This window comes from Argopecten irradians, chromosome 2 (assembly GCF_041381155.1).
Source record: "Argopecten irradians isolate NY chromosome 2, Ai_NY, whole genome shotgun sequence".
NCBI lineage: Eukaryota > Metazoa > Mollusca > Bivalvia > Pectinida > Pectinidae > Argopecten > Argopecten irradians.
This window is the reverse complement of record NC_091135.1, coordinates 32,131,752-32,142,456: the sequence shown is the minus strand read 5'-3', so window position 1 is coordinate 32,142,456 and position 10,705 is coordinate 32,131,752. Positions and strand designations below refer to the sequence as shown.

Here is a 10,705-nt window from a genome sequence, read left to right as displayed (position 1 = left end):
CTTGATTTCCCTCCACTTTCTAAATCTCCTTAAATTACTCAGGCTGTCAAACAAAGTAAACCCATACCAAACCCAACGTAACTATAACAACTACATGATTAGACTTGACTTTTTATTGTAAATTATAGTTTCATATCAACAAGTTATTTTTTAAACAGCAACAAACATTAAAACATATATATTATATACATGTACATAAGATTGAGGGTATAGCTTTTTAATAGACTTTTTTATAATAATATGATACTTTGCATTTATGGCCCAGATGGCAGTGTGATATGTAGGTTTATTTACCCTTCGATATAATATTTCCCTTCATATCACACTGCCATCGGGGACATAAATTGTTTATGGTACCGCAAATTCACAATTTGATATTCTGGGTTAAATATTACTTAAACTTGGGATGAGTGAAAATGACATTTTACTCTTCGTTCGTCATTGGTGCACAATACTACAATAAGAAGGAGAGATAACTCCATGTGAAAGACGGGCAGTAACCATAGGGGCACGCGCCCCAAGGACATATGATGTTTTATTTCCCCCGAGGGAAATACGACGTTTTATTTCCCTGTTATGTGATGTGTTTCAACTAATCACAGACACTGTTATAAACATGAGATATAATAATGTCATATATGGGTCACGATAGTAATATCCACGGTTGTTTTAACACTGGATCCTTATTAATATATAATATACATACATTCTCTTCCACCTAACCTGATCATAGTACCTAATATAAGTGAGAAATTTGAAGAAAGTATATTCTCTCATATCAGGCAATGTTATATAGAGTTTGCCCATGTAAGATAGCTATGTAAGATAAATCTATCTTACATGGCATTTCACGCGCGCAGATTAATTTGTGTTACATGGAGACAACTGTTGAAATATGCCATCTAGGCCTACCTGTTGCACAGGGGCACGTAAATGCTGTTAATATATATAATATTTTGATCATGCGTGCATCGTATCCTATTAGAATATGACTTGCATGTATATCTACTAGGCGTAATCATTAATTAATATGTTGCGTGCCCCTGTGTCACGTCATCCGGTTAGGCCTAAGTCCAAAAATGACCGACTATCATGTCACGTACTGTAGCATGCATGTTTCTGTTAACTTACTGACAACACACACAATCGCTAAATGATTATAGAACTCTGAATGATAGACACAAATTTATGATTTCAAACATGCTGTCGAATATGAAAACCACATATTATAGTTAACGTACGATAGCCAACCATCTGAGCGAGAACAGACCTCCGCTTCACTTCTAAACAAGAATCACGTTTAAATACGTACAATCCTGTATCACAACAAAGGTCGGACAATCGTATCGAAATCATGTTCGCTGGATCCCATATGAACAACTGTGGAAAAAGGTTGATACAACAAAACAAGCTCCAAAATCAAAACATCGTCTGATCATCTCGGTGATCGAGAGCGACTCGGAGTAGCCTTGACCGCCAATATATGAATGGAATTCCGATGAAAGTCGTGACGTGACGTATGACACAGTGCTTCGACTGAAGTGACAAAACAGTGAAAATATTACCGCTACGTTTCTTCAAAATGACAACAATGTTGTAGTTAGAACTGAAATACATGTGCCACATAAAATCAATCTTTTCTCTTTGATTGTTTTTTGTTTTGTACATTGGCGCTATATATTTCGCGGATGTACGCAAACGTGTACCATGTGATCGGGTACAGGAAAAAAGTCGGTCAGGCCACGAAATATTTTTCAGAGAATTATACATTCACCCAGATAAGATACAACAAAAGGATCTTATTTTGTCCGCAAACTGAAAGTTTGCCAAAAACGGGTATGCTTTTCAAGGATATCTTATTGTTTTAGCATAAAATTAGGTAATAAGAAATCGGAAAAAATGAAGTAAAATGATGGACCGGCAGGTATTTTAACAGAAATTTGTTAATGATATGAGAGAAAAAGACTCTTTCATATGTACACATGGAGGATAGGGGATATTCCACCCTCAGGGTCAGAAATGTGGTAAAACCCTCGGCAAGCCTCGGGTTTTACCACATTTTCTGAACCCTCGGGTGGAATACCCCTATCCTCCATGTGTAAATATGAAAGAGTCTTATATTATTATATACCAAAGGGACAATATTCCAACCATATTACTATGATAAGTTTAGGTTAAAGAGAATGTATGTATATTATAGTATCATAATATTATGAAATGTATAAATTTTAAAGATCACAGACTTGTATGGTGACTTCTTGGTACAGTAAAATATGTTACTTTATAACAAACATGTTTAAAATGAACTAGTTGGTATAACATATAAAATTTATTATCCCCATCAAAGTTCTTACACGATGTTTGTAATATATGTATAATGAACTATGTATACTTATAGCAAAGTAATATTGTTGGACCCCCACAGGTTCTCTATAACCATGTTTTACTGTATATGTGTAATACTGTCGAACAGGACAGAAACAGTCACATCATGCTACCCAAATCTGTCACAGAAAGTCACTGTCCAAAGCCATCACAAGTCATAAACTGTAGATTTGTAACCATAATTACAGATCTTGTTACAGTTTATATACATGTAATCATGGTAGCGCTCTTTAACATGGTATCAAGAATCCACCATATTCATTATATCCAGCATTGTTTTCTCTCGATTCTTTAGACGACAGAACACGCACACAGAAACATCTCGGAAGCTCTCTAGCTGGGTCATTGAGAATGGCTTGCCACATTTACTACACTGAAAAAAAAATATGGAAATATCAATACAACTGAGTGACTATTATTTCACAGAAAATTAATCCTTAAAATTATTTTCATAAGCATACAACATGTGGTAAAACAATTAATTGATTGTAATTTATATATTAATCTATAATCACGTCGGCTGGGAATTAATGGATAAAAGCTGTTGAATCTATAATAGATACATGCATCTATATACTTTATATGAATCTGGCCCCCGGAGGTGTATAGTGACTCAGTAGTTATGGTGTTTCTATTGCCACTAGCCCTTCATTCACAAAACCAATCATACATTTGTATATCCTTTAATAACAATTAATAAGACATTCAAAACAGCTCTGAATCAGGGAACTAAGTTGTACATCTCATTACCTTGATGATTTTGAGACCTATGGCCTTCTTCCTTTCCATGACGACAGGAATTTTATCAGATTCTTCTACATTCCACACCCTTACAGTGCCATCCTGTAACCAGATTTTAAAAATCTCTCCAACATGTATTACATAAAATTTTGAAATTTCTTCACATTCACAACCAAATGCAAAATGGTCACCCAGTTTTATTTCATATTGATTAGTGAAGTCTCTTTGTTTAATTATCAAATACCTATAAGCAAATTATGTGTGATAGAGTGTAACCCTATTACTTGCTGTTATCACCGAAAGCAGTTCTCTGTTATAAAATTTAATACGTACATATCCTTGCCCTATAATTCTTTCTGTGGCATTTGACAATGTGCAATGTGCAAAGCCATTTTGCTATTTATCTTGTTGAAAAAGAGTGATGCAAATAAACACCAAATTGATTGAATGATTGAAATCTATAGTGAATCTTTGATATATAACTATGAAGTAGAATAATGGAACCTTTAAAGATTGAATCATTGATACATCAGTAGTAATTGGACTAGTCTATGATTAATAAGAGCGTAGATGTCTGCAGGGTTGAATGATTTACTAAAATAAGTATAATTAACTTATTAAAGATGGTACAAATACAATACATATACAGACCTTTGAAGCAGACATCACATGCTGCATATCTTTGGTAAAGGTAACATCCAGCACCCAGTCATCATGGCCCTGTAGAAATTAAATCTATCAGTAAGTCATGCACCAATTAATAAAAATCAGGAGACAAGGGGACATTAACCAGTATGTAAGAGAAGTTAAATCTTAAACAATTTGCAGAAGAAAAGAATATGACCATAAACTTTGATATTTAGTACTTTTTAATTTCACTTCCAATTCTACCTCAAAACACCTGTATCACCAGAAAACTAAAGAGAAAGTGACACAAGATATTAGTGTAAAATGGCTCATCTCTTGGGTAGCCATGCTGGGAGTGATTTATATTGATTTTCTATCAAATTCTAGTAAAACATGTTTATAACAACGAACATGCTTAAAACAAATTCAAGGTTATTGCATAGTAATTTTCATTCCCCATCAGGTTTCTATAAAATGTACCAAAAAAGTGTATAACAAACTTATACTTATATATAACAAAATGATTTGTTGGTCCCCAGAGGTTGGTTATCGTGCTTTACTGTAGATCCAAATATCTGTGATTAATTATTTTCTCATAAGTAAACGTGCTGCTTTAATATATTTTTCAAATGAGCTCATGAATTCATTTGGCAGTATTTTTTATAATATAAAAAGTAAATACAACCATAATTATTACTTTTTTAGCCCACCATCATCAGATGGTGGGCTATTCAAATCGCCTTTCGTCCGTGGTCCGTGGTCCGTGGTCCGTCCGTCCGTCCGTCCTTCCGTCCTTCCGTCCGTCCGTTAACAATTCTTGTTACCGCTATTTCTCAGAAAGTACTGAAGGGATCTTTCTCAAATTTCATATGTAGGTTCCCCTAGGGCCCTAGTTGTGCATATTGCATTTTGGGATCGATCGGTCAACAAGATGGACGACAGGCGGCCATCTTGGATTTTGATAGTTAAAGTTTGTTACCGCTATTTCTCAGAAAGTACTGAAGGGATCTTTCTCAAATTTCATATGTAGGTTCCCCTAGGGCCCTAGTTGTGCATATTGCATTTTAGGACCGATCGGTCATCAAGATGGCATAGTTGTGCATATTGTTATATTAAAACAAGATGGCCGACCGACGGCCATATTGGATTTTGATTGTTAAAGTTTGATACCGCTATTTCTCAGAAAGTACGGAAGGGATCTTTCTCAAATTTTATGTGTATGTTCCCCTTGTACCCTAGTTGTGCATAGTACCTTTTAGGAATGATGCATAATGCCTTTCGGGACTGATCGGTAAACAAGATGGCCAACCGGCCGCCATCATAGATTTCATTGTTAAAGTTTGTTACCACTATTTCTTAGAAAGTACTATAGCGATCTGTCTCAAATTTTATATGTCGTGTGTTTGAAAAAGTTTGAAAAGCAGGGAAAAGATCCCTCTTTCCATTGTCAGACATAGATCATTCTTTGGTGGGCGCCAAGATCCCTCTGGGATCTCTTGTTTTATTATACATTTTGATTCTTCATCATTTAAAAGAATAACAGATAATCTGAATGATTTTCATTAAGTTCAATGAATTTTTATCATTGACCTGTCATTGACTTATATTTACACCAGTAGTTTATTACCTGTAATTTGAGTTTCTGAACTTGGTTTTCCACGTCCCACACAACCACAGTTTTATCATAAGAACCAGTGGCTAACATCAAACCATCATTACTGAAGGAACACGAACTCACAGACCCATCATGGCTGCCAGAGAGGGTCATCGGTCCCTTCGATCTGTAAAAATAGGTAAAACTGATAACCTTGATACCTGTACAATATAATGATACAGACATTGATGTACCTGGTCGCCTCAAGGTTGAAAATATTATTATAGTGTTGAAGTTTTGAATATAATCTTGTTTCTGTTTTGCAAATTTAGACATACCATATTTGACGCAAAAAGCGCCCTGGGTGTTTAAAAAATTGAAAAAACATAGGTGCTTAATAAGATGACATTATAATTGCAAATCTATACAGTTTTGGTCTATGTTTTGGTCTATATGCCTGGTCAAATGAAATGAGGTCCCAAAAAGAGGAGGAGCATTTTTAGGAACAGGGGCGCTTATTGAGTCGAATACGGTATATAGTGTATTGCAAGGTATAGTAACATATTACAGATCATATAATGAGTGATCAATGGTTAACCCATAATTTGAATATATTTACTTCTAAGAACAAAATTATTCTATACACCCAGCTTATCTGAAGTTCAAGATTGGCCGATTTTTAATTACATCAAGTAATCAAAGTGTGATCAGAGCGTAAGTTCCTAAAATTCTAACAATATTAATAGGATTGTTAGACAAGTTTTAAAACTAGGAGGTGAATGTCTAGTTTTAGAATCGTATGAGTAAAAGAACTTCCCAACTAGGGGGAGATAATTCAAGATATAGCCAAAACATGGTATCAGAAACTTGAAAGGGGTTAATTTAAGTTTCAAACTATGAGAGAAATCAGCTCAAAAAATGTATCAAGGTAAATTTCCAATGTGGAGGTGGGAGTGGTCAAAAACGTTAGGTTCAGGTAAGTTCAAATTTGGGGATAATAATCTAATATGGTTATAATATATATAATTCCAGGTGTTGAGGGGGGGGGGGGGTGCATGAAAATTGAGTTATATTATATTAGATTACACTGTAGTTTAAAACTAGGAGGAAATGCCATACTCTTTCAATAAAATTCAGCTGGTAAATATTCTTTCATTTTCTACAATGAGAAAGAATTTCTCCTTATAATTCCAAATAGAAATTCAAAATTTTGGGTCTGGGTTATAATTTCAAACAAGGGAATGATAGTCTGGTATTAAAATTCAGCTTAAATTGTATCAAAAACTTAAGAGTCATGTAAGACCAAATTAATTAAGAGGAGATAATCTAGTATGAGAATTTACCAGGTAGGTGAGATTTTTATTCAATTCAAAACTAGGGGGAGATAATCTGGTATTAAAATTCTGCTTAAATTGTATCAAATATTTGTGGATCATGTATTAAAGATCCTATGAAGGGGAGGTTATTTAATGTTAGAATTAAGAAGAATTCAAAAATCAAATGTAAGGATCAGGTTAGTTTCAAATTAGGGGGAAATAATCTGGTATGAGAATTCAATAAAAATATTGAAAAGGGGAAAAATTATGGAAGAAATATATTCTTACATCAATGTCCTTGTGGCAAGCCTTATTAGTCAGGTGTTTCTACCTGTTACCACAAATAATTTACCTATATCCTCCGGTGGCGATGTCCCAAATACCAACGGTTTTGTCCCATGAACCAGTGGCAAACTTCCTCTCATCAAACGTCACATCACAGGATGAAATCACATTGATATGTCCACTGTTTAACAGGAGCATTCCAGCAAGTTACTTTTCTTTGATTTCGAATTTCAATTTGGTTTGTTAACTTTCCTGGGGTTTTTTAATAATCGACATACCATATATCACTGTTAATTTAATAATACTGAATCATTGCAATATGTGAAAAAAATTATTTTGATCTTTTTACAATTAAATTTCTGATCTAGATCATAGCCTTCTGCAAATATCCTAACTATAATATGGCCAAGGAAACACACATGCACAGGTTTACCTTGTTAGTTAATATGTGTAATATAGTGATGACTAAGAATGTTGACAGAATAAACAAGAGCCTTAATGTGAATTTGCATACTTACTCTACAGTTATGGTGACCTTGTTTGAGCGAAGGTCAAAGAACTTGGCTGTCTGGTCCATAGATGTTGTGATGACCTTGTCATCAAGGGGAGCGAACTGACAGCTGGTGATGGTACTGGTGTGTATATCTACAATAAACAAGATAATTCAAAAGATAACAGTCTCCAAATGGTAAGCAGTAAGGAGACAAAATCCAAACAGTAGGTCAAAATGTAGGTCAGAGTGACCTACTTTGATGCATTACATGCAGTCTTGCTCAAATGTCAGTCTGTTCATTGAGAAAGAAAGTCATAGTCACAAGTGAAGTCAGGGCAGACAAACAAAATGTCAGGCAACTATCACCATACAATTATTTTAATATTAATATTTTTAATATTATGTACCTTCTATGTTGTAGATGAGTTCTCCTGAATTTGCATCCCATATTTTCAATGTGTTGTCTAAGTCTGATCCGGACACTACTAATTTTCCATCATGTGAAAACTTACAGCTTGTAACTATCCCAGCATGTTTCCCTGTCCACTGTAAATTCATCGTGTTAGTTATTATGAAAATACAGTACTTAAATAGATTTACTTATTCATTAGGTTCATCAAGAAACAAATCTTCAAGCACAAAATATTTTTTTTTTAAGCAAGGATGAGCTGGTATTATAATATCAAGATTTTTTTTAATGTACTATACCAGGTTATAGATAAAAAGCCATGACCACTGAAATCGAGAAAGATAACCAAATTTGCTGTTTGGCAAAATGGTCAATATTAACCACCATGAAAAAAATCATGCATTTACATATTACCTGTCATGTTAAATAAAAAATTATCAACAATACTTACCAGCATGTTCCCTGACTCAACATCGCAAACACCAATTTTCTTATCCCAGCCACATGAGGCAAACCTTCAAAAATAAATAAATAATACAACTGACATCACATAAAAATATATATCTATTTCTTGTAAAAAACATTCTTTTTTCACTTTTAACTTTTAAAGCAATTTGCGAAGATTAACTTTCTCCAATTTGAAAATTAAATTTAAATATTAATGAATATAGGCCAGCTAGGTTTATATGTATCCAGAAGATATACTCCTGAATTTACTGTGATCATGAAATGTGTGATTGTGAAAATTGCGATAGTAATTAAAAAGTTGGTTTACAGTATACTTTTCATATATAGTTGTTTTTTCTTCAATCTGAAATGTATAATTTTTACTGTTGTTTGGGTTTTTTATCTATGAAATTTTTGTACGCCTCACCTACGCCCATTGTCATTGATGCTGACAGTGCTGACTGAGTCTGTGTGACAGTTATAGGTGTTAGATACAATTCCAGTGTCAATGTCCCAGATCTTCACCGTCTTATCTGATGATCCTGATAATATCTGTGTATCATTATTGATGTACTGACAGGAATTCACAGCACCAAAATGTCCCCTGAACACCTTGATCCGAACCTGTTAATGAAAACAACTTAAATCAAACTTTGAACATCACAGAGAAAGGAGTATCAAATTAACTTATTGTGTGTATCTAAGAAAAATTTGAACATCTGTATTGTTGGTCACATTAATTTTTATAGAGTACTTAACCAAAAAAGAATACTCATCATCATGGCTTATTTACTGTTCCATTGTTAAACAGTAAGACTCATCACCAAAAGGAAATTCATATTTTAAAGACTGGTATGATAACATTCATCTATCAGTCAGACTATTATGTCATGGTAAGAGGAGTGCATTGTGGACCAATAGAAAATGATACTTATAAAAAATATAGGCCTAACTAACCTAAAACTATATTCACTCTAGGTCTACTTCAGTAGTCCTTTGAAATTTCAGCACAATCCATAGGCCACATCAACTAGCAAAATTTGTCATGATGACATGGCAGAGTGCACTACATGTAGCTTAGCTGGTGATGGAAATGTTTGTATGATCTTGTCAAGTTGAAGTGATCATGAGAGTCTACCAGACTGCATTGAGTCTGCAGCTAGTAAGTTAAAGATGTATTCTTCTGTGGTTTCAGTCCCGTTGAAGTCTCGTTTCGACATAGATCAAAAACGTTATGAGATTTTCAAATGCGATTTATCAATATATGTAGCATGTGGTCTGTAGCAAATTTTGTCAAAAAATTACATTTCTATTTTTGGTAGATTTTTTTACACAGCGATTTTAAGAAATGGCCCATTTGGCAGCCATTTGGAAATTGTGTCTTTTTTGGCTTTGAGTAGAGCCACCGTTTTCCCATTTTTAACTTAAATTGTTTTTACTTAAATCATCACCGCGTCAGCATTTTCAGCTGTATCGAGTTAATTTTTGCTGTAAATCTTCACTGGGTTCATGTTAATTAAAATATTGAACATTAATGTGTGAAATAATACACTTTTGTCACTTTATTTCTACATGTAATGGTAATTTGAGCACTTTTATTTTTTAGTAAAAAATATTGAAAAATAACAAATATTTAAATGGGGCAAAAAAGTAAGCACATGGAACCCCCCCCCCCCCCCACTTTTCTGCCTGATTTAGAAAGAACAACCCTTGCAAAATGATGCATTTTGGAGCTCAAAATTAAGGGGTAGGGGTAGCATATGTTGTTATTTTGAGAAAAAACATGACTCTTATTAATCATAACTGGTATATTTTTAATGAAGACTAGGCCTACTTGAAAATAAATTCTACAAACATCCATAAATATCAAACACCTCATTAGGGAATTATGGCTTTAAATTCTAGTGTATTAGGTCAAAACGGCTAAATTCCAATAAAATCCACTATTTTGTCATTTTGGTATCTTTGAGTGACAATAGCTCAAAAACGAGCACACGGACATATGTTTTTTCTTCCATTTTCTTTCATGGTATGAACTCCTATTTCCAAAAATCTAGGCCTATATGAGAAAAAAAGTTTAATACAAGAAAATTTTGACTTCTCAGAGGAGTACATCTTAACCTGTTAACATGCATAATATTGATCAACAACTTGGATATATCAAATTTTGCCTAAATATATTTTAACCTGTGCTAATTGTTCATGTTCCCATGTTGCTCTGGTTTCCTTTTCAGCTTCTTCAAAATCTATAGGAGTTGTTTCTATGGCTAAAGAGTAACTTTCGTCGTCGGACATTTTTCACATTTTCCCTTTATTCGCGTCCTTAGTTTCCTCAATACTTGCTGCCAATGAGTCTGTACGCACTGAACTTCCGGTAGACGTATGTCGTAATTTAAACTGAAAAAATC

General features: G+C 33.9%; 1 protein-coding gene across 1 annotated transcript; it reads right to left on the bottom strand.

Moving 5' to 3' along the window:
- Positions 1–214: 214 nt before the first annotated feature.
- On the bottom strand, positions 215–10,653 carry LOC138315175 (WD repeat-containing protein 88-like). Its single transcript, XM_069255985.1, has 10 exons — positions 10,485–10,653; positions 8,725–8,921; positions 8,302–8,365; positions 7,849–7,987; positions 7,467–7,593; positions 7,016–7,129; positions 5,381–5,534; positions 3,778–3,846; positions 3,136–3,228; positions 215–2,758 (listed from the first exon to the last, which is right to left on the bottom strand). Exons 1-10 carry the CDS (start codon positions 10,590–10,592, stop codon positions 2,627–2,629), a joined length of 1,197 nt encoding a protein of 398 aa, XP_069112086.1. The 5' UTR covers positions 10,593–10,653; the 3' UTR covers positions 215–2,626.
- Positions 10,654–10,705: the final 52 nt, after the last annotated feature.

Bases quoted from the DNA above. Each gene is read 5' to 3' on its own strand.
- LOC138315175 (XM_069255985.1), bottom strand. From the start codon at position 10,592: ATGTCCGACGACGAAAGTTACTCTTTAGCCATAGAAACAACTCCTATA. The intron at 7,988-8,301 runs GTAAGTATTGTT...ATGAATTTACAG, and splicing joins TTGAGTCAGGGAACATGCTG to TGGACAGGGAAACATGCTGG. The intron at 2,759-3,135 runs GTAATGAGATGT...TTTTTTTTTCAG, and splicing joins TAGGTCTCAAAATCATCAAG to TGTAGTAAATGTGGCAAGCC.